Source organism: Dreissena polymorpha, chromosome 11, assembly GCF_020536995.1.
Source record: "Dreissena polymorpha isolate Duluth1 chromosome 11, UMN_Dpol_1.0, whole genome shotgun sequence".
Taxonomy (NCBI): Eukaryota; Metazoa; Mollusca; class Bivalvia; order Myida; family Dreissenidae; genus Dreissena; species Dreissena polymorpha.
Window position 1 is genome coordinate 78,378,151 of NC_068365.1, and position 25,801 is coordinate 78,403,951.

General features: G+C 36.8%; 1 protein-coding gene and 1 long non-coding RNA gene across 3 annotated transcripts; both read right to left on the reverse strand.

Moving 5' to 3' along the window:
• Positions 1 to 1,040: 1,040 nt before the first annotated feature.
• On the reverse strand, positions 1,041 to 25,749 carry LOC127850600 (COP9 signalosome complex subunit 2). Of its 2 annotated transcripts, none has more exons than XM_052383737.1 (11): positions 25,623 to 25,749; positions 16,851 to 16,964; positions 16,490 to 16,570; positions 15,018 to 15,143; positions 11,953 to 12,120; positions 11,607 to 11,711; positions 9,705 to 9,874; positions 8,677 to 8,808; positions 7,351 to 7,531; positions 3,379 to 3,437; positions 1,041 to 2,841 (listed from the first exon to the last, which is right to left on the reverse strand). In XM_052383737.1, the coding sequence occupies exons 1-11, from the start codon at positions 25,686 to 25,688 to the stop codon at positions 2,697 to 2,699; spliced, it is 1,347 nt and encodes a 448-aa protein (XP_052239697.1). In that variant the 5' UTR covers positions 25,689 to 25,749; the 3' UTR covers positions 1,041 to 2,696. The 2 variants fall into 2 exon arrangements, with proteins under 2 accessions (XP_052239697.1, XP_052239696.1); XM_052383736.1 differs by having other exon boundaries at positions 11,938 to 12,120.
• On the reverse strand, positions 5,800 to 6,741 carry LOC127850601 (uncharacterized). Its single transcript, XR_008035371.1, has 3 exons — positions 6,647 to 6,741; positions 6,397 to 6,446; positions 5,800 to 5,846 (listed from the first exon to the last, which is right to left on the reverse strand). It is a non-coding gene; the product is annotated as an uncharacterized LOC127850601 (long non-coding RNA).
• Positions 25,750 to 25,801: the final 52 nt, after the last annotated feature.

Below are 25,801 nucleotides of genomic sequence, written 5' to 3' on the forward strand. Positions count from 1 at the left end.
CAGTTAAAAGCAAATGGTGAGCAATTGAATCCTTATGGTGACTAAGTTGTGAAAACAACAACCTTTAAAGAATCTACGCGTTAGCAATTTAATTTCAGTACACGTATAGCCATGTGTTAATATTTTCTGATTTAAAAAAGTCCCTTCTACGCATCTAAAAAAACGTGTTTTTATGAGTGCGACATTGTTACTACATGTATCGTCTGTCCAGTTCCACGCATGAAAAGCGTGTGTTTTGCGACAACAAGGTGCTATAACTAAATATAGACGTGCAGATCAGTACATGTAGTATTTTATGATGAACAAAAGCTGTCTCCATTCGAAGACATATGCCCCTGAAAAACTCTTTTTCTGAACCTAAACGCAGATTTCCAAACCTTAACGCGGACCCGAAGTTCAAGGTCATGGGGGTCAAAATGTGTGTGCGTATGGAAAGGCCTTGTCTATATACACATGCATACCAAATATCAAGGTTACATCTGAAGCGATATAGAAGTTACGACCATTTTTCGAAACCTAAATGCAAAAGTTTTACCGAAAGACAGACGGACAGTGCGATCACTATATGCCCTCCTTCGGGGGCATAAAATGTAAATCGGAATAAATGCAAGAGTCGTTTTACACTATTTTTATGTGTCCCATTATTATTTTTTTTATTATTATTATGGGGGACATATTGTTTCGCCCTGTCTGTTTGTGTGTTGGCTTGTATGTGTCAAACTTAAACATTGGTCATAACTTTTGTAATATTGAAGATAGCAACTTCATATTTGGCATGCATGTGTATCTCATGTAGCTGCACATTTTGAGTGGTGAAAGGGCAAGGTCATCCTTCAAGGTCAAAGATATGGAGGGGGGGGGCATTGTTTCACAAACACATCTTGATTATTTTAAATTGACTACATGATCATCATACGTGGTTATCATAAATATAATCACTACGATTAACGGCAATTTAAATGTACTGTTTGTTTTTAAATTTGTTCAGCAATTAAGTGATTCAAACTTAAACTTATTTCAGCTTTTTTATCACATACGAATAAAGTTTTGAATATTTTTATGAGAACAAACACATACTATAATAATGGCATGACACGTATAAACATCAAGAATATATACAAATGAATTGCAAATCACATAAATTACGGACTTCCACAAAACACAGAACCGTACTGACAGTCAAATCCAGGTTAAGGTTTACGGCCAAAATGACGGCCGGCAATGACCATAAGGGGAAAGACCTGCAGCTTGTCATAACGGTCGTTTTCGTCAAACTGCCTGAGCATCGAGGCATAACCCCCCCCCCCCCCAAGGCGATTCCTCAATCATTAAAAAAATCTGTTTTATAAGGGTTAGCATTTTTTCTTATTCAATAATAACGTTGGCAAACAGTTATTATAAGCATTACACAAGCTTTAAATGAATATTATAGTTGGAAGAAACAAACTAATAATAGTATCTTTAACGATAACATGAACTTCTTATACAAATCAATGCAATACGCAACTTCAGAACATTATTCTTAAAACAGACTTAAGAATAGAATAAAAAAGGACCTGTATTAAGTGAAACTTCCTGTTATAAAATAACATATCATCATCAAATTTCTTTCACCCAGACGCAATATCCTTAATTCTTCTTCATGAGTACCTAATCTATTGGAAACAATAGACTGTGACTCCCCTGTATTGCTTATCAATAGTATTTAAGCATCCAGTTAGCTGTAAAGTACTTTCATATAAATAGCATATTCAGGGATAAACGTGTAGTATGACAGAATTCCAGATAGAACACTTCCATCTAGCCATGCATAGAGCAGTCTGCTTCATTATGATTAAGATATTAATGTATCGGAACAGTAATACGTAGATTCAAAAACTAGTTGCCAGTTGCAATCTAGTTGACGAATGCTAAGTGTATAAATGTATATAGAGAATATTATGTGAGTTTTGGATAAAGATCAAGTTTATTATGCGAGGCTTAGAACCGATGTAGCGCAAGGCTTGCCGAGCGCTAACATGGTTCGTGCCGAGCATGATAAACTTGATCTTTATCCAAAACTCACATAATATTCTATTTATCCTATTATTTCCTCACAATTTTCCATTAATAACTGTCAAATATGGCATTTTTTGACGATTTAGTTTTTCCGTAGTTGACAGATTCTCCAATTTTTGGAAAAACCCAAATCTGATCTTAAAATAGCGATAGTATAAAGCTCATGTTTATACGATCGTCGTTATACTATTGATTTTCATCTGGTAATAGGATAAAAAGCAATTTTCATTACATCATAACATGGTAATATTTATGAATCCAAAAACTAGTTGCCGGTTTCACACAATCTAATTGATCACAGCCTGGTGAAGAGATGCATTTCGCAGCCTGCCTCATTATACAGTAATATAAAGAGTTATTCTTGGAAAACTGGGCTAAATGAATGTGCGTAAATTGTCATCCCAGTTTAGCCTGTGCAGTCTGCACAGGCTATTCAGGGTTGACACTTTCCGCCTAAACTTGATTTTGGGCAAGGAGGGACTTCCTTGAAATTAAAAACACCACAAAAGCGAAATGTGTCGTCCCTGATTAGCATGTGATGACTGCACAGGCTAATCTTGGACGGCACTTTACACACATGCATTTAGCCCAGTTTTCTCAGAACGCGGCCCATATAATCCTTGAGCCAGTCGGTAGCCTCATGCTATCTTGTTGATGACAGCCTGGTGCAGGGACTGCAGTTGAAAGGTCCATTTGTCGAGGGCGTTGTAGCGGGCACACTGCTGACCTTCTCTGTCCAGCTCCAGCACTGAGTTCACCTGGTCTATACGGCCATCTATCGTACTGAAATGCAACGACCATTCCATTTTCATAACAAATCATAAATAATACCCGCAATAATGGCTGTATCTGCATAACTGTTGCAGGCATGGAAGTGGAAACTCATGCCAATGCTCTAAATAAATTGAATTTTCTAAATGTTGAACCCCTTAATTATAAAATGTATTTTTACATAAAAAAATGTTTTAAGGATTACCTTGACCTTTCACCACTCAAAATGTTAGGCTCCATGAGATACACATGCATGCCAAATATCAAGTTGCTATGTTCAATATTGCACAAGTTATGAAGAAGGTTAAAGTTTTGGTTAAAGTTTTGGGACACACACAAACACTGAAAGACAGGCCAAAAACAACATACCCCCGATCTTTCGATCCGGGGACATAAAAAGTTAAATATACCTGGTCATTAATGTGTTTGCAAACATTAATTTAAGAATTTAAGCGCTAAATAAGCATATCTTTTTTTTATACCAAAAATATTCAGACAACTATTATATTTAATCAATTGTTTATCTTTGAAATAACAAGTAATACTTACTGATCCAAAATACAAGAAACAAGAAGATTTTCAACCTCTATTGGATCTATGTTGAGTTCCTGCAAACATATTAAAACAGGTTAATACCAATGTTTAGACTTCGTCTATGACTTCCATTTCTGACACAAAATTCATTGACTGCATAGTGAATGTTTGGTAATTACAAAGGACATTAAAGCACACACACAAATAAATTTGGGGACATCTTAATTATCTGAATAAACATCTTATATTAATTAAAATATCTCTTTCATGTGTTTTGTATCATCCCTTCATCAGTAAATTAACCCTTTTTAACAAGTAATGATTACAAATTAAATATTGCACAGACGCTGGGCTAATTCATACTTATTGCCCATGGAAATAAACAAAAGCACACTGCACAGCATGGGTGTCGCTGCCAAAACCATTGTCCTCATTTGCAACTATTTTTATGCCGCACTTCGAAGAAGAGGGGGTATATTGTTTTGCTCATGTCGGTCTGTATGTCCGTCCACCAGATGGTTTCCAGATGATAACTCAAGAACACTTAGGCCTAGGATCATGAAACTTAATAGGTATATTGATCATGACTCACAAATGACCCCTATTGATTTTGAGGTCACTAGGTCAAAGGTCAAGGTCACGGTGACCTGCAATAGTAAAATGGTTTCCAGATGATAACTTAAGAACACTTATGCCTAGGATCATGAAACTTCATAGATACATTGATCATGACTCACAGATGACCCCTATCGATTTTCAGGTCACTGGGTTAAAGGTCAAGGTCACGGTGACCCGAAATAGTAAAATGGTTTCTGGATGATAACTCAAGAACGCTTATGCCTAGGACCATGAAACTTCATAGGTACATTGATCATGACTCGCAGATGACCCTTATTGATTTTCAGGTCACTAGGTCAAAGGTCAAGGTCACGGTGACCCAGATAGCAAAATGGTTTCCGGATGATAACTCAAGAACACTTATGCCTAGGATCATGAAACTTTATAGGTACATTGATCATGACTCGCAGATGACCCCTAATGATTTTCAGGTCACTAGGTCAAAGGTCAAGGTGACTCAACTTAGAACAAGGGCTGTTTGTAAAACATGCATGCCCCCTATATGGGCTCTCTGTTGTAGTGACAGCCATTGTGTGAATATGTTTTTTGTCACTGTGACCTTGACCTTTGACCTAGTCTGAAAATCAATAGGGGTCATCTGCCAGCCTTTATCAATCTACCTACAAAGTTTCATCATCCTAGGCATAAGCATTCTTGAGTTATCATCCGAAAACCATTGTACTATTTCGGGTCTGCGAATCATGATCAATCTACCTATCAAGTTTCATGATCCTAGGCCAAGGCGTTCTGAGTTATCATCTGGAAACCATTTTAATATTTCATATCACTGTGACCTTGACCTTTGACCTTGTGACCTGAAAATTTGCGACTATTTTTATGCCGCCCTTCGAAGAAGAGAGGGTATATTGTTTTGCTCATGTCGGTCCGTATGTCCGTCCACCAGATGGTTTCCAGATGATAACTCAAGAACACTTAGGCCTAGGATCATGAAACTTAATAGGTATATTGATCATGACTCGCAGATGACCCCTATTGATTTTGAGGTCACTAGGTCAAAGATCACGGTGACCCGAAATAGGAAAATGGTTTCCCGATGATAACTCAAGAACGCTTATGCCTATGATCATGAAACTTCATAGGTACATTGATCATGACTTGCAGATGACTCCTTTTGATTTTGAGGTCACTAGGTCAAAGGTCAAGGTCACGGTGAACCGAAATAGTAAAATGGTTTCCTGATGATAACTCAAGAACGCTTATGCCTAGGATAATGAAACTTCATAGGTACATTGATCATGACTCGCAGATGACCCCTATTGACTTTCAGGTCACTAGGTCAAAGGTCACAGTGCCAAAAAACGTATTCACACAATGGCTGCCAGTACAACTGACGCCCATATGGGGGGCATGCATGTTTTACAAACAGCTCTTGTTTAAAAAGTTGCAATAAAAAAAATGTCTCAAAAATCCTACACGAAAATGTACTACGAGTCGAAAACATGACCTACTTTAGAAATGAAAGGTATGTTTATGCAACAGCACACACCACAGGACCTACTTTAAAAATGAAAGGTATGTTTATGCAACAGCACACACCACAGGACCTACTTTAGAAATGAAAGGTATGTGTATGCAACAGCACACACCACATGACCTACTTTAGAAATGAAAGGTATGTTTATGAAACAGCACACACCACATGACCTACTTTAGAAATGAAAGGTATGTTTATGCAACAGCACACACCACATGACCTACTTTAGAAATGAAAGGTATGTTTATGCAACAGCACACACCACATGACCTACTTTAGAAATGAAAGGTATGTTTATGCAACAGCACACACCACATGACCTACTTTAGAAATGAAAGGTATGTTTATGCAACAGCACACACCACAGGACCTACTTTAGAAATGAAAGGTATGTTTATGCAACAGCATACACCACATGACCTACTTTAGAAATGAAAGGTATGTGTATGCAACAGCACACACCACATGACCTACTTTAGAAATGAAAGGTATGTTTATGCAACAGCATAAACCACAGGACCTACTTTAGAAATGAAAGGTTTGTTTATGCAATAGCATACACCACATGACCTACTTTAGAAATGAAAGGTATGTTTATGCAACAGCATACACCACATGACCTACTTTAGAAATGAAAGGTATGTTTATGCAACAGCACACACCACATGACCTACTTTAGAAATGAAAGGTATGTTTATGCAACAGCATACACCACATGACCTACTTTAGAAATGAAAGGTGTGTTTATGCAACAGCACACACCACATGACCTACTTTAGAAATGAAAGGTATGTTTATGCAACAGCACACACCACATGACCTACTTTAGAAATGAAAGGTATGTTTATGCAACAGCACACACCACATGACCTACTTTAGAAATGAAAGGTATGTTTATGCAACAGCACACACCACATGACCTACTTTAGAAATGAAAGGTATGTTTATGCAACAGCACACACCACAGGACCTACTTTAGAAATGAAAGGTATGTTTATGCAACAGCATACACCACATGACCTACTTTAGAAATGAACGGTATGTGTATGCAACAGCACACACCACATGACCTACTTTAGAAATGAAAGGTATGTTTATGCAACAGCATAAACCACAGGACCTACTTTAGAAATGAAAGGTTTGTTTATGCAATAGCATACACCACATGACCTACTTTAGAAATGAAAGGTATGTGTATGCAACAGCATACACCACATGACCTACTTTAGAAATGAAAGGTATGTTTATGCAACAGCATACACCACATGACCTACTTTAGAAATGAAAGGTATGTTTATGCAACAGCATACACCACATGACCTACTTTAGAAATGAAAGGTATGTTTATGCAACAGCATACACCACATGACCTACTTTAGAAATGAAAGGTATGTTTATGCAACAGCACACACCACATGACCTACTTTAGAAATGAAAGGTATGTTTATGCAACAGCACACACCACATGACCTACTTTAGAAATTAATGGTATGTGTATGCAACAGCATACACCACATGACCTACTTTAGAAATGAAAGGTATGTTTATGCTACAGCACACACCACATGACCTACTTTAGAAATTAATGGTATGTGTATGCAACAGCATACACCACATGACCTACTTTAGAAATGAAAGGTATGTTTATGCTACAGCATACACCACATGACCTACTTTAGAAATGAAAGGTATGTTTATGCAACATCACACACCACATGACCTACTTTAGAAATGAATGGTATGTGTATGCAACAGCATACACCACATGACCTACTGTAGAAATGAAAGGTATGTTTATGCTACAGCACACACCACATGACCTACTTTAGAAATGAAAGGTATGTGTATGCTACAGCACACACCACATGACCTACTTTAGAAATGAAAGGTATGTGTATGCGGGTGTAGGGCTTGATAAGCTTGATCAGGACTTGAGTTCTTATGTTCCTCAGCAGGTCCTCAATGTGCTCTCGGATGAACGGGTCCTCCATGATGTTCCGGCGGTTTGTACGCAAAATCTTCTCAAATTCATTTATATCGTTATTTTGGTAAGCACTGAAATGGAAGATATAGAGAATATTTGTTGATTCCAGAGTAAACTCGAATACTAATTGACAGTTAATTAATGGTAAGAAAAATCATATTTGAAGAAATGGTCCCCCAGGAGCATGAATAAGATGGGTCAGCAACAAATACAGTCAAGAGGCGAGGCTTGAGTGTACACGCAGTACCGAGATGGACAGATGCAGGCTGAGACAATACCAAGGGCAACAGGCCTTAACTTCACAACCTACAGAGCTGAGGTACAAGCCTTGATCTATTCTGCAAACACCATCAGCAGCAAAATAGACCAAGGTTCCCAGATAGTCTCATGACAGATACCTTGTCAGTCCGGGATGTAGCAAGGGCCAACAACCTGCCGCTCACTGACAAATACATGGAAATAATGAGGCAGTCTGAATGTCAAAGCTGGGAAGGAGTACAAGAGTACATAGTCTAAGGGAAATGAATACCATTGTCAAGTGCTTATTAAGAACTCAACAGCTAAAGGAAAGATACAGTCACATGCCCAGACAAGAACAGATAATCATTTTAAGACTGCAAAAATAGCACAAAATACTTAATCACCAAATGCACAAGAGATTCCACCTGCTTTCTCAAAAGAAACCTTGTGGAGAAGCTGACTAAACAGCTGAACATGAATACATGGACCACCAACCACTGAGGAAAAATGAATGGCCTGAATCTGTGTGCCTGAAGAGGAAGCTGTGGGGACAAGTGGTGGTGTTACATAAGACCACCCGTTTCATCCTTGCCTCTGGACTCCCAATAGTAGCAGTAATAAGGACGAAAAAGACTACAACATCTGACTAAAATAAATTAACTGCATGGAGGATGGTCATATTAAGCATAGTTAGGCAACAAAGTCTTACAACAATTGTTCAATTGTTTTAAATAAAACATTTGGAAACCTATACCAGTACAAGACTAGAGCTTGTCCCAATAGTGAACAATATTACCCCAAGGCGCTATCTCATCACAGCTAACGTTCCTTTTTTTCAATCATCTACTAATTATTCACCCAGACGTTCAAGAGGAGTTGAAACACAAGCTAACAAATCATGGATACAACAAATGGCAATTAACAGTTTGAACAACAATTGCTTAAAAACTCATAATAATTAATACTAACACTTTACCTGACAAGGTTAGTCATGGCCAGTATTTCAGGATCATTTTTATAAGGCTTGGTTTCCTGTGAGTCAAATGGGTTGATGCCTGACTTCATTAGCATGTTGGCTAACACTAGGTATTTCAGACATGTAGTCCGTCTGAAGGACAGAGATCAGGGTTGACAGATAAAACCATAAAATGAGCCACAATCTGTGAAAAGACAACACTTTCTGCCTAAACTGGATTTTTGCATTAAAGAGACTTTCTGTAAACAAACAATACCATGAAAGCAGAAAGTGTCATCCCTGATAAGCCTGTGTGGACTGCACAGGCTAATCTGGGATGACACTTTACGCACATACATTAAACCCCCTTTTCACAGAGCATGGCCCATAGATATGTATGCATGAAGCATTTCATTTGCTTATATATATCAAGGTGTTAATAAATTTCATCGGCATCAAAGACTCCTTCTTGTCCTAGATACAAGTGATTTTCTGATATTTATTCTTATTAATAACAACTCTCAAATAACCTTTTTATATCATAAAATATACTTTTACAAACAATTCCCTCAGATTTATTTCATTTTTTGACAGCAGTTTCAAATATATGACAGAATCAATTGCAGCAGGTACCAATGTCAATCAGATTTCAACTTGTGTGAGGCAAGAGCTTAAGTTAATGTACATGTAGAAACAAACAATTGTACATTATCCCACTCCATAAACTGTTCAAAATAAAAATTGTGTTCCACTATCAGATTGTTTTAATTTCCATGTGATGGGTCTGTCCTCAATAAATGGAGGAAGAAATATTAATAATTTAAGCATTAAAACGTGCCTGAAATCATATCAAGTAATACTATGGCAAATGAAAGTTCAACATGAAATGATTATTCATTACATCTGAACCACGACTAACATAACATTGAACAAGCTTAAACGTGACACATATTGCAGGAAACTTCACTAAAATTCATTAGGATACTGTGTTTCCTAAAGGCCCACAAGAAATCACTATACATTTCATGTAAACAAATATCCACCAGTACCTGGGAGATCCTGACTCATCATAGTTCTTGAAGGCCTCAAAGAAATCTGTGTGTGCCTTCTCATACTCGCCCTCCCGCAGGTGCATTTTACCGCCACACTCCCTGATCACACCCATGATCAGGGGATGAGGAATGGCAGACTTTATATGCAATGACTGTTCATACAAGGCCTAGAAGAGAAGAAAATGTGTGCTTGTATACAAGCAATAATTAGCGTTAATATGTGAGAGAACATGCAAATAGACAAATCAAAAGATGTGTTACATTACAAGAGAAGCGTGTCTTTATATACAAGCAAGAACATGTTCATATACAAAGGCTGTTGGTAAAATGTATTATTTTAATGAAAATGTTTGTAAAAAAAACAAGATGCGTTTGTGAAACACAATGTCCCCCTATATGACGTTTGACCTTGAAGGATGACCTTGACCCTTCACCACTCAAAATGTGCAGCTCCATGAGATACACATGCATTTCAAATATAAAATTGCTAGCTTCAATATTGCAGAAGTGACATTACATGAGCAATTGTGACCCATATATTTGACCTTGAAGGATGACCTTGACCTTTCACCACTCAAAATGTGCAGCTCCATGAGATACACATGCATGCCAAATATCAAGTTGCTATCTTCAATATTGCAAAAGTATTCATAAAATAAGCGATTTGGGCCACATATATTTGACCTCTGACCTTGAAGGATGACCTTGACCTTTCACCACTCAAAATGTGCAGCTCCATGAGATACACATGCATGCCAAATATCAAGTTGCTATCTTGAATATTGAAATGCTGCAAAAGTGTACATTAAATGAGCGATTTTGACCCATACATTTGACCTTTGATCTTGAAGGATGACCTTGACCTTTCACCAATCAAAATGTGCAGCTCCATGAGATACATATGCATGCCAAATATCAAGTTGCTATCTTCAATATTGCAAAAGTTATTGCAAATGTTAAAGTTGGCGCAAACCAACCAACAGACCAACCAACAGACCAACCAACAGACCAACAGACAGGGCAAAAACAATATGTCCCCCACTACTATAGTGGGGGACATAAAAACATCTTTAGCTTGTTTATACAACTAGAAATTTGTATTAAAGTTTAATGTCTAACAATTATGAAATACTGTTTGCATATAAAGACTACAAATTATGTAATGTAATACAATATAACAATGCCTGAAATGTAAGTAACAATTTTCAAAACCCAACATATCCCAATAAAATATGCACTTATTCTCTGGGACAAATATAACAAGCGATGTGTTTGTGAAACACTATGTCCCCATATATTTGACCTTGAAGGATGACCTTGACCTTTCACCACTCAACATATGCAGCTCCATGAGATCACATGCATGCAAAATATCAAGTTGCGATCTTCAATATTGCAAAAGAGTACATTAAAATGAGCGATTTTGACACATATATTTGACCTTTGACCTTGACTTTTCACAACTCTAAATGTGCAGCTCCATGAGATACACATGCATGTCAAATATAAAGTTGCTATCTTAAATATTGCAAAAGAGTACATTAAAATGAGCGATTTTGACACATATTTGACCTTTGACCTTGAAGGATGACCTTGACTTTTCACCACTCAAAATGTGCAACTCCATAAGATACACATGCATGCCAAATATCAAGCTGCTATCTTCAATATTGCAAACGTTATAGCAAATGTTAAAGTTGGGGCAAACAAACACACAAACCAACCAACAGACAGGGCAAAAACAATATGTCCTCAACTATAGTGGTGGGGGACATAAAAAGGTTGTTCCTACACTAGACCTACATAGAGAGGCAATATTTCCACCCTTAAGGCGACAAATGAATGTGTTTTGGGGGTACCTTTAAAATTATTACTTATTCGGGCCAGTTTCATTCATACCTTGAGTTTTTTGTTATTTTTCTGTTCTGTGTACATCTGTATTTCCAAAGCATAGATCTCCAACAGTTGTGTGCCCTTCTTCAAGTCATCTTCACCCTCGTCAGTCTTCGGAAATAGCAAAGATGTAGTTGCATCAAAATAAGACAAAGAAATACATCTGAATAAATATGCAGAGGAATAGAAGTAAAACGTTTCTACTTGTTTGTGTGAGAAAAAGAGATTTAGTCAATCAGACAGTTGTTCAATGTAAGTTTAATGTTAAATAAACAAAGGATTACTTTTAAATAAAGCTACAACACAACATAGTTAAAAGACTGCAAATGTTCCTTACAAGATTAGTGCGTACCTGACAGGAAAGGTGCAATTGTTTGAGTATTCTCTGCAGCTTGTTAAAATCCCCGCGATCAAAATACAGCTTTCCTAACTTTGTGTTGGTTTTAAACCAAAGTCTTTCATTTTTTGCCTCTTTAAGTGCATCCAGTGTTGTCTCATAGAAGTTCTGTAGAAGCTCCATCTGTAATCAGGTTAACATACATACACATTAATTGGCATTGGAAACATTAGGAACAGCATTTGAAAAAAAATATGTTTAACTGGTTATTCACTCTAGAAAACCTTGCAAAAAAGACCATAAAATTCTTCTCACATTGTTTATTCTTTTCCAACAAATAACACTGCCCATGTCCACAAATCTTTCGAAACTTGAACAAAATTCTACAACACTAAGAACGGTCAATTTACATTTAAAATTTTGTATACCAAATAAAACAAGTGTTTCGTGGTTAGAGACAGTTGCCCCTTCGAACAGGGCTTTGAACTAGTGACCTAAATTTCAAAAGGGGTCATCTACTGTCCAAGGCCAATGCACATGTGAAGTATCAAGCCAATCGGTCGATTCGTTGACGAGTTATTGATCAGACATAATTTTCACACTTATTGAGACATTGACCTTGACCATTGACCTAGTGACCCCAATTTTGATAAGGCTCATTTACAGTCCAAGGCCAATGCGCATGGGAAGTATCAAGCCAAGCGGTCCATTTGTTAACGAGTTATTGATCAGAAACGCTTTTCTCACTTATTCTGCCAGTGACCATGACTTGACCTAGTGACCCCAAATTCTATTGGGGTCATCTACTGTCCAAGGCCAATGCACATGAGAAGTATCAATCCAATCGGTGAATCAGTTGACGAGTCATTGATCGGAAACGATTTCACACTTAGTGTGTAACAGTGACCTTAACTTTTGACCTAGTGACCCCAATTTCAATAAAGGTCATCTACTGTCCAACTCCAATGCACATGAGAAGTATCAAGCCAACCGGTGTGTCAGTTGACGAGTTATTGATCCGAAAAGATTGTACTCTTAATGTGTATCAGTGACCTTAACCTTTGACCAAGTGAACCCAATTTCAATAGGGGTCATCTACTGTCTAAGGCCAATGCAAATGAGAAGTATCAAGCCAATCAGTGAATCAGTTGAAAAGCTATTGATCGGAACCGATTTTCACGCTTAGTGTGATAGTGACCTTGACCTTTGACCTAGTGACCCCAATTTTAATAGGGGTCATCTTCTGTTTAAGGCCAATGACATGTGAAGTATCAAACATATCTCGCAATTGGTTGATAAGTTATTGATCGGAACCGATTTTCACACTTAGTGTGATAGTGACCTTGACCTTTGACCTCATGACCCCAATTTCAATAGGGGTCATCTACTGTCCAAGACCAATGCATATATTTAGTATCAAGCCGTAGTGTTTTTTCCAGACTTTTAGCATGGCGCGGCGCCATGCCCTTTTTTGCCGCGCCACGCTGCCCCTTTCAAAGCCATTTAGCGCCACGCTGCCCTTTCCAAAGGCCGCCGCCCTGCCCTTTCATGATCATCCACTGTTTTCCGTCCTCTTAAAAGCCGCCATGCGCCCTTATTGATAACATCTTTATCGCCTCTTGACCATACTTCTAAGCCGAATGTATCTGAGTATGGCCCCAAGGCAGCGAAGATTCTCGCGGTTGTTAATTAGTCATGCGTGAATAACCCCGTGTCAATATCAATCGATAATGTCAGTGGCTTTGTTGTAACAAGCACACATATCACCCCGTAAAGTGTATTCCTCCACGAGTAAATCGTGGACAGTTAATCCGGAGACTTGTAATGAAAACCTTGATGTTATCCTCGTTAAAATTATGCATTTCATGCATTATTCAGTTATATCAAAACATTTATTTTTAGGCGTAATTAAATTTTTGAATTTTTTTTTATCTTGATTGTTATCGTCTTTAAGATAATTAATTATTGAAACATATCTTGATTGTTATCTTCTTTAAGATAATTAATTATTGAAACAATAACTGTAACATATACTAATTAAACAAAAAGCGAATCGAGAATAAGGGGGACATATACGAATTTACATTGCTATGTGCAACTGTCGCTTACATCATTTTAACAACTTTACAAGATGGTGGACTATACAGAAAATTAATTGTGCCTATCGTCAAAAATGGCAAATAACGATCGAATTAACAATGGAGATCTGATCATACATTTAGACGGGATTAATGAAATGCCTGTGATAATCAATGATGCACAAAACGTTTTCGATACCAACAACATATTTATTAGTAATCTACTCAGTGGATGATTGCCACGGAAACGAGTGTTTGCAAATTGTTAGCATCAGTTTACTTGCAAACTTAAAAATCTGACAATATTATCGTCAGAAAACGGGATAAGACAAATATGGTTTCCATTATATATTAGTGGATCTGTTTATAATCAGATTCATATGCATATATTGCTTTAGTATGTTTGTCGTGCTGTACAGTTTACTGAAACAGCATGGAACTTGCAAGGTATATATATTAAATAATATTAACTAAAGTAAGTTAAGTACATCAATTACCATTAAATCTGCGTGTTGATATTTTTGTTTTCGAAACCTGCCTGTGATTAAATGTTTCTCCTAAAAGCAGGTATTCACGGAACATTTTTGCCCTTTATTTGCCTAAACTGTGTTAAAATGCCCTTTTTGAAAGGAATGCGCCATGCCCCTTTGCCCTCCTGGAGAAAAAACACTATTCAAGCCAATCTGTCGATTTGTTGACCAGTTATTGATCAGAAACAATTTTCACACTTAGTGTGATAGGGACTTTGACCTTTCACCTAGTGACCCCACTTTCAATAGGGGTCATCTACTGTCCAAGGCCAATGCACATGTGAAGTATCAAGCCAATCAGTCAATTCGTTAAGGAGTTATTGATCGGAAACAAACTGGTCTACCGACAATCAGACTGGTCTACCGACAGACAGCCAGCAAAACAATATACCCCTTCTTCGAAGAGAGGCATAAAAATCCACATGATTTTACATAAAATTGACATTATGAAATTCAGATATTTGTATTTTACCTGCTTTGATGTTGATATGTAGTCCAGGATGGAGTTGATAGATTTCTCAGAATAGTTGCGTGTAACCGCTGACTTGATGTACGTCAGTAATAGCTTATATCTCCGCATCATTTCATCATAGTTTGTCTGATGACAAGAATACATGGTTGCAGGGATACTTTTTTTCTGATACATAATTCTAAGTGCTAAATGCAATATACATTTTGTACTAGTTTTAAAACTATGCAATATCATATTTGCCTTGGAACACTTATAAGATATTAAATACAGTAATGCATACTAATGTATACTATTCTAACGATATTCTTTTTGCAAGAGAACAAATACTTTTAAGACTCTAACTTACATTAGCATTATTAACAAGATGTGTTTGTGAAACACAATGTCCCTCTATATGATGTTTGACATTGTAGGATGACCTTGACCTTGTGAAGGATGACCTTGACCTTTCACCTCTCAAAATGTGCAGCTCCATGAGATACATATGCATGCCAAATATCAAGTTGCTATCTTCAATATTGCAAAAGTATTCATAAAATAAGCGATTTGGGCCATATATATTTGACCTCTGACCTTGAAGGATGACCTTGACCTTGACCTTTCACCACTCAAAATGTGCAGCTCCATGAGATGCACATGCATGCCAAATATCAAGTTGCTATCTTCAATATTGCAAAAGTATTTATAAAATGAGCGATTTTGGCCACATATAATTGACCTCTGACCTTGAGGGATGACCTTGACCTTGACCCTTCACCACTCAAAATGTGCAGCTCCATGAGATACACATGCACGCCAAATATCAAGTTGCTATCTTCAATATTGCAAAAGTATTCATAAAATGAGAGATTTTGGCCACATATATTTGACCTCTGACCTTGAAGGATGACCTTGACCTTGACCTTTCACCACTCAAAATGTGCAGCTTCATGAGATACACATGCATGCCAAATATGAAGTTGCTATCTTCAATATAGCAAAAGTTATTGCAAAATGTTAAAGTTGGCGCAAACAGACCAACAGACAGACAGACAGACAGACAGACAGACAGGGCAAAAACAATATGCCCCCCACTACTATAGTGGGGGACATAAAAACGGTAATGGCTACCATTTCCTTCCAACTGACATAAACATAATGGTAATGGCTACCATAACTTCCAACTGACAAACATAACGGTAATGGCTACCATTACTTCCAACTGACATAAACATAAGATTAGTGGCTACCATTACTTCCAACTGACATAAACATAAGATTAGTGGCTACCATTAGTTCCAACTGACTTAAACATAAGATTAGTGGCTACCATTACTTCCAACTGACATAAACATAAGATTAGTGGCTACCATTACTTCCAACTGACATAAACATAAGATTAGTGGCTACCATTACTTCCAACTGACATAAACATAAGATAAGTGGCTACCATTACTTCCAACTGACATAAACATATGATTAGAAGCCTTTACCAATTTAAAGTTGATTTTGATCATCTGTTTTAATGCCTTGAAGCCCCATTCACCTTTATCCTTGCCTTCAAGCTCCAACACCTTGAATAAAATTGACAATCCAAATTATACAAAAGCTTTGCCTTGAAACAATGTTTGTTCATGGAACATAAATGTCAATGTTACCAATTAGAAATTTTTTAATATGGTGCTAGCGTAAGAAGTCATCCTTTCAACAAAATCCAGATAAAGAAGTTCTGTTCAATCATACTTTTTTTAACATTCAATTGATCAATTCCAATGCATAGTATCAAATAAGCACAACAGAAATTTGACACCATAGCTTTTTTATTCATTAATAATCAAAATTTTTTATAATTACCTTTTGAAAATTATCAAGTGCGGCTTTTGGGTCATCGTCTTTTAATGCTTTTGAATTGTAGTACTGGTTTTCTAAGTCAACATCAGGCTCTGAATTACTTTCTTCTGAATATTCCTGATATAGACAAATGAAAATTATGAATGCCAATGCAGATTAAACAAGACTATTGCTAAGCAATATATGTTCCCTACCGGCTCCACCATTGTCAGAAATTCCAGCATTGTCAGATTTTTTATATATTTTTTTGTTTCCATAGCAACCAGAATATTTGACGTAGGAACAAAATGAAATGACGTGCATAATGTACATATTGCCATCTATCCATGTTTAAAGTTTCACTAAAAAATATTAAGAAGTTATCGCAGGATCCAGAAAAGTGTGACAGACTCACAGACTGACGGGCACACAGAGTTCAAAACATAAGTCCCCTCCGGTGAAACCGGTAGGAGACAATAAAACCACAGGACAAATCTTATAAATGCTACATATGATGAAAGTTGGTTTCCACAAACATGCATTTTTAAAAACAGTTCATAATGAAGACCAAACCACCTAACTGAGTAAGTGCATAAAAGTTCACATCAATTGTTGTTTAATAATAACAGAATAAATTTTAAGTATTTATTTTTTACTTTATACTTGTAAACATAAACATACTTAATAACAGGATTAGAATATAGACTGCAACTTCCCTAATTGTTTTGTTTATAACAAAGATTACATATTGCAAATCCAGAATACCGGTAATTCAGTTTTTGAAAAGCGTGGGGATATTGTGGTTATCTCCGCCACTTATCTGGCCACTCTCTCCTCCTACACTTTATAGCACTAGAACCTTGAAACTTACACACATGGTAGCTATGAGCATATGTTCAACCCTGCACAATTTTGAATTTTGATCTGACCCCTGGGTCAAAAGTTATGGGGGTTGGGGTGGGGCTGGGTCAGAGATTTTCACTCATTTTTTTGTTATTTTACATTAACTTCATCATTTCTGCACCGATTTACTTCAAATTGATACTTAACATCTCTTATGACAATACGGTCAATCTCAACTATGCATGGCCCCATTACCGACCCTGGGGCGACCCCGCCCACGTAGACCACGCCCACCCAAATTTGCCTTTTACTATAACTTCTTCATTTCTACACAGATTTTCTTCAAATTGATACTGAACAACTCTAATGACAATACGGTCAATCTCAACTATGCATGGCCCCATAACCAACCCCAGGGCATCCCCCCACATAGGCCACGCCCACCCAAAATTGCCTTTTACTATAACTTCTTCATTTCTACACCGATTTACTTCAAATTGATAATAAACATCTCTTACGACAATACGTCAATCTCAACTATGCGTGGCCCCATTACCAACCCTGGGGCATGCCCGCCCACATAGACCACGCCCACCAAAAAATGCTTTTTACCATAACTTCTTCATTTCTACACTGATTTACTTCAAATTGATAATGAATATCTCTTATGACAATTGGGTCAATCTCAACTATGCATGGCCCCATAACCAACCCTGGGGCGACCCCTGGGTCAAACATGCAGTGTGGGGATACGCGTTGACCTCTGACCCCGCCCACCCAAAATTGCCTTTTTCATTTCTACACAGATCTTCTTCAAATTGATACTGAACAATTCTTATGACAATACGTTCAATCTCAACTATGCATGGCCCAATTACCAACCCCGGGGCATCCCCCGACATAGGCCACGCCCACCCAAAATTGCCTTTTACTATAACTTCTTTATTTCTACACTGATTTACTTCAAATTGATAATGAACATCTCTTATGACAATACGGTCAATCTCAACTATGCAGGTCCCAATTAAAAACCCTGGGGCGCCCCCTGGGTCAAACATGCAGTGTGGGGATACGCGTTGGCCTCTGCCACGCCATTTCTAGTTTTTATGCAAGAGTAACTGAAATCCGGAAAAAATTAGACCAGTTTATATGCATAATTGGATTTGTCACCTTTTACAAGCCTTTAAAACGGTTGTGAGGAAACAAATTGTGTTTGCTGGGATTTAAATGGTAGGTTGCTTTACAGCTATTGTTTGATAATGGATTAAATTGAAAATAAGGGCAAAATGTATTTCTTGATGCTCTTTAAAAAAAAAAAAAATTGGCAAACTTTCCGCAATTTTTTTCCCCCAAGTCGCCATCTTGGCCAAACACTGCAGACATCAATTATTTACAAACGTACTTCCTAATTATTAGTTTCAGAAAGTTTTTCGCCCAAAATTGAGATTTCACTACGTAACATCCCCAAACATATTGGATTAAAAACCAATGTATGCACTAAAAATAGGTACAGGGGTTTTTTTTACTAAGAAAGTGACGCCGATATTCGGCGTCTTCCCCTACCAGAATTTTTCCCCTAAAAATACCATTTCCCCTCCAAAAATATTTTTTTTTTCACCAAAATATAATATTTTACCCTCAAGGAAATGTTTTTTTTTCTTTTGGGAAGTCGACACTTATCCAATTTGTACCATGTACAACGATCTCGCTCTCTCTCTCTTCCGACGAACACTCAAATCTGGGAATCCCAGTGATTCTATATATAGCTCTTAAATTACGTCATGGAAACCGGGCAACTAATCGTATTAATCATGTGACTATTTTACTGGATTCCGGTCTTGCGCGAGAAGGGTGTTTCGTCAATTAATTACCGGAAACCAGTCGAGTTTTCATCCGGGTTATGTGAACGCCAAGATAAAACGTTAAAACAGAAAAAGTCTCACAATTGGTGTTCATACACGAACAAAATAAAACGTTCGGACTCGGAAAAAATTAATTGCGTTGACGCATTTTTTAAGAATGAATCATCAAAAACCGTTGAAACCCAGCAGGATTCGGAGGTACATGTAATCAACATCGATTAATACTGTCGGATTATTGTGAAAGTAAAAGTAGACAATCGGCAGCTGCCGCACCTTTCCCTGCCAATACTGTAGCAGATCTAGATCGTCAACCCATTCATCATGAAATTGAAATCATAGTATTGACATCGTTCCCCGGCCCCAGTTGAAAACATTTCCCATTATTAGATCTACACCTGCAACTTTTTTAGGACTTTGACTTTAATATCATACTTGTTCATGTGTTTAAGAACAAAAAGGTCAGAGACATGCCTCTTTTTCTAAAAAAAACCTGAAGTCTGTAGGTGAGTTATAGACATTGAAATGAACAGTTTTTATTTTTTTCCCCAAATATGTCTCTTTCGTCTCGATTTTCCCCTTTAACCCAGCCTCCAGCGTCTTCCCCTTTTTCTAAAAAAAAACCCTGAGGTAACATCAACAAACAAGGTAACATCAACAAACAAACATATTTTTGAACAACATTGCCCCAGAGAGGGATCTTATACATGTAGGCTAACGCTACATCAAGAAGAAAGAAGAAAATAAAGCATCCATGACGCTACCCAGTCTATAGTTGCAATAGGTCAACTCTCAACTTAATAAACCATAGGGTTACTGAGAGTTGCAGGGTTCCCGCTGTCGATCGCCATTGGCATTCCCTTTTTGCATTTTCAGATTTATACCAGAAAGCTGCTGAAGCACCTAAACTGTGGCAACATATTCAAGCTGCTAAGAAGGTGTTAATCAACAAGACTTACAACTGATTGAATGTGCCTTTATTAAATGAACAATGCTAAATGCGTTATTATTATTAATAAAACTGTTATTAAATCAATTCATTTAACATACTGTAAAATGCTCAGTTTTCTATCTATCTATCTATCTATCTATCTATCTATCTATCTATCTATCTATCTATCTATCTATCTATCTATCTATCTATCTATCTATCTATCTATCTATCTATCTATCTATCTATCTATCTATCTATCTATCTATCTATCTATCTATCTATCTATCTATCTATCTATCTATCTATCTATCTATCTATCTATCTATCTATCTATCTATCTATCTATCTATCTATCTATCTATCTATCTATCTATCTATCTATCTATCTATCAACTTAATAACCCATAGGGTTACTGAGAGTTGCAGGGTTCCCGCTGTCGATCGCCATTGGCATTCCCTTTTTGCATTTTCAGATTTATACCAGAAAGCTGCTGAAGCACCTAAACTTTGGCAACATATTCAAGCTGCTAAGAAGGTGTTAATCAACAAGACTTACAACTGATTGAATGTGCCTTTATTAAATGAACAATGCTAAATGTGTTATTATTATTAATAAAACTGTTATTAAATCAATTCATTTAACATACTGTAAAATGCTCAGTTTTCTATCTATCTATCTATCTATCTATCTATCTATCTATCTATCTATCTATCTATCTATCTATCTATCTATCTATCTATCTATCTATCTATCTATCTATCTATCTATCTATCTATCTATCTATCTATCTAATCTATCTATCTAATCTATCTATCTATCTATCTATCTATCTATCTATCTATCTATCTATCTATCTATCTATCTATCTATCTATCTATCTATCTATCTATCTATCTATCTATCTATCTATCTATCTATCTATCTATCTATCTATCTATCTATCTATCTATCTATCTATCTATCTATCTATCTATCTATCTATCTATCTATCTATCTATCTATCTATCTATCTATCTATCTATCTATCTATCTATCTATCTATCTATCTATCTATCTATCTATCTATCTATCTATCTATCTATACTGTCTAACTCCCCTTGCGGGTATTATTGACAGGTGCGCAGTCAGTGCAAGATAAGTGTTAAAGGGATCTTTTCACGGTTTGGTAAATTGACAAAATGGAAAAAAGTTGTTTCAGATTCGCAAATTTTCGTTTTAATTATATTTGTGAGGAAACAGTATTACTGAACATTAACCATAGTCCAATATAGCCATTATATGTATCTTTTGACGATTTGAAAACCTAAAAATTATAATGCGTTGCAACGCTAAACGATTGAATAATTTGGAGAGTTCTGTTGTTGTCGTTTAAATTTACGAAACTACGAAGATTGCTTATATAACGTATAAAATACTTAATTGTGTATACCCGGCGGAATAGTTTTTACTTCAGACTTACTCCAGGACTCCGGGGGTCACTGGCTCGAGCCCTGGTACCGGCTACCTTTTTTTCCTTTTATAAATTTTATTCTTGATTTTAACTGGAGCTTTTAAGATCCAATGTTTACATTGATCAATGTAAAGCATTTAATGAAGAACGCAATATGCATTGCATGTGAACAAAACTATGACAACACGTGAGATGGACTGACACAAAAAAATGTGTAACATTAAACCGTAAAAATATGAAGAAATCGTGTATTAACGTACCAAATGTACTCTTTATTGTCGTCACACATAAATTCGTCTTCCGACATTTTGTTATGACTGAACGTGCGCCATTTGTTTGTATTATAATAACATGATCTTAATTACCCATATGTAGCCCCATTGTGGCGACAACTTTTTTAATTTGGCGAAAGTAAGTGGCGACAACTTTTTAAATCCCAGAGGGAACCCTGCGTTGGAATGGGCGAGTTTGGAAAAACTGTCTAAATATTGCTGACTTAGTGTTGCTATTGGTTAGGTTGCAGTACACCAATCTTTTGCACATTGTGATTTGTGATGTAGCCTAAGTTGATAATGATTTTGTAATACATGCATTTAATACACTGTTCCAAATTTCAACAAGAATAGTGTGTGTCTGTATGTTGCTCTTCAGGTAATTTTAATGCATTTTTTAAGTGTATTCATCTCTTACCTTTATTTGTCACAAACAACTTCTGTTTAGGAATGCCCACTGATTGGCTGCTCAGATTTGAGTACATGTATGTGTTAATGAAGGTGTGCATATGGACTCCAAAAGCCATCACAGCAAAAGTATAAAAGGCTCTGGGAGTCCATTTATATGCACTACCAAGTATACTTCAAAACAATGTCAATGTGAAAACGAAACACAGAGAACAAATGAACAATATAGTTTAATTAATGGAAAGACTATATTTCTTATGAAAAATATGGTTAATATAAACTTAAACAAGAGCACCGCCTTGCGGATGCAGACCGCTCATCTATTTTCTTTTTAAAGGTGAAGGGACTCTCATTTTCAATCACAAAGGAGGGAGGGGTGGAGTGAAGAGCGGTGCATTGTGTAGGGGTGTGGACATTTATTACATTATCTTCCAAAAATGTGAAAAAAAGGAAAAAAAAAATCGGGGGTGGGGGGGGTGGGGGATTCATGGGTGCAATGGTTGGACGGTATTTAAAACATAAAATAATAAAAATAAATATTTGTGTTTTTTAACCGTTTAAAAAAAAAAAAAAATTGGGGGGGGGGGGGGGGGGATTCGGGTGGGGGAGGGGGCGGTGGAGGGGGGATTCTTGGGTGCGATGGTTGGACGGTATTTCAAACATAAAATAATCAAAATAAATAGCTTGTTTTTTAACCGTTTAAAAAAAAAATTGGGGAGGGGGTGGGGTGGGGGGGGGTATAGTGTTAGGGTGTGGTGGTCATTTGTGAGATGATCTTTAAAAAAAAAAAAAAATAGGGGGGGGGGGGGGGTTCGGGGGGGGGGGGGGGGGGGCACGGGCGATGGTTTGGGTGGAGTCTATTGTGGTATGTCAGGTAAGAGTAGTTTTGTCAAAGTATCAATCAAATCTAATCATAAATAAAGAAGTTATGACAATTTTAGCGAAATTTAATAATTTGACCTTGAGAGTCAATGTCATTCAAAGGTCAAGGTAAAATTCAACTTGCCAGGTACAGTAACCTCATGATAGCATGAAAGTATTTGAAGTTTGAAAGCAATAGCCTTGACACTTAAGAAGTAAAGTGGATCAAAACACAAAATTTAACCATATATTCAAAGTTACTAAGTCAAAAAAGGGTCATAATTCCGTAAAAATGACATCCAGAGTTATGCAACTTGTCCTTTTACTGTACCCTTATGATAGTTTGCGAGTGTTCCAAGTATGAAAGCAGGGGTTTTTTTTAGAGAAAGGGGAAGACGCTGGACGCTGGGTGAAAGGGGAAAAAAGAGTGCGAAAGAGACATATTAGGGGAAAAAATAAAAACTGTTCATTTCAATGTCTATAACTCATCAAAAGAGGCTTGTCTCCGTCCTTTTTGTTCTTAAATACATTTAACACGTATTAAAGTCAAAGTCCTTAATTAAGTTGCAGGTGTAGATCTAATTATGGGAAATGTTTTCAACTATATTTCTGTACTGGGGCCGGGGGACGATGTCAATTTTGTGATTTCAATTTCATGATGAATGGGATGACGATCTTGATCTGCTACAGTATTGGAAGGGAAAGGAGCAGCAGCTGCCGATTGTCTACTTTCACTTTCACAATGTTCGATGTTGATTACCTCAGAATCCTGATGGGTTATAACGGTTTTCGATGATTCTTTCTTAAAAAATGCCTCGATGCGTTCAGTATCTTCCAATTCCGAATGTTTTATTTTGTTTGTGTAAGAACGCCAATTGTGAGACATTTTTTTCTGTTTTCACGTTTATATCTTGGCTTGCACATAGCCCGGATGAAAATTCGACTGGTTTCTGGTAATTTATTGACGAAACACCCTTCTCGCGCAAGACCGGTATCCAGTTAAATAGTCACATGATTATTACGATTAGTTGCCCAGTTTACATAACGTTATTTAAGAGCTATATTTAGAATAACTGGGATTCCCAGATTTTTTGTGTTCGTCTGGAGAGAGAGAAAGATCGTTGTACATGGTGCAAATTGGATAATTGTCGAATGCCCAAAGGAAAAATAAACATTTCTTTGAGAGAAAATATTATATTTTGGTGAAAAATGATATTTTTGGTGGGGAAATTGTATTTTGAGGGGAAAAATTCTGGTAGGGGAAGACGCCGAATATCGGCGTCACTTTGTTAGTAAAAAAAACCCCTGGAAAGCAATATCTATGATACTTTAGGGGTAAAGTGGACCAAAACACAAAACTTAACCAAACTTTCAATTTTCTAAGTATAAAGGGCCCATAATTCCGTCCAAATGCCAGTCAGAGTTACATAACTTTGCCTGCACAGTCCCCTTACGATAGTTAGTAAGTGTTGCAAGTATGAAAGCAATAGCTTTGATACTTAAGGAATAAAATGGACCTAAACACAAAACTTAACCAACATTTTCAATTTTCTGAGTATAAAAAGGGCACATAATTCTGTCAAAATGCACGCCAGAGTTATCTAACTTTGCCTGCCCAGTCCCCTCATGATAGGAAGTAAGTGTACCAAGTTTGAATGCAATAGCATTGATACTTTCTGAAAAAAGTGGACCTAAACGCAAAACTTGACCAAAATTTTCAATTTTCTAAGTATAAAAAGGGCACATAATTCAGTCAAAATGCACGCCAGAGTTATCTAACTTTGCCTGCCCAGTCCCCTTATGATAGTAAGTAAGTGTACCAAGTTTGAATGCAATAGCATTGATACTTTCTGAGAAAAGTGGACCTAAACGCAAAACTTAACCGGACACCGACGCCGACGCCAAGGTGATGACAATAGCTCATAATTTTTTTTCAAAAAATAGATGAGCTAAAAAACGTAAATAAGCTAGTTAAGACTTTAATAAAATGCTTAGAAAAACCGGTAATAGAGACATAGTTTTGCAAAACGGAAAATCAGCAGAACTTCCAGAAGAACGCAATATGCATTGCATGTGAATAGAACTATGACAACACGTGAGATGGACTGACACAAAAAAATTCGTAACATTAAACCGTAAAAATATGAAGAAATCGTGTATTAACGTACCAAATCGTACTCTTCATCGTCGTCACACATAAATTCGTCTTCCGACATTTTGTTATGACTGAGCATGCGCCATATGAATTTCCGGATGTCGAGAAGCTTAATTTTTGTTGGTGTATTAATCGGGTAACATTTTTCATCCAGAGTATGACATTTTCATTTATTTTATATGTTGTACCAAA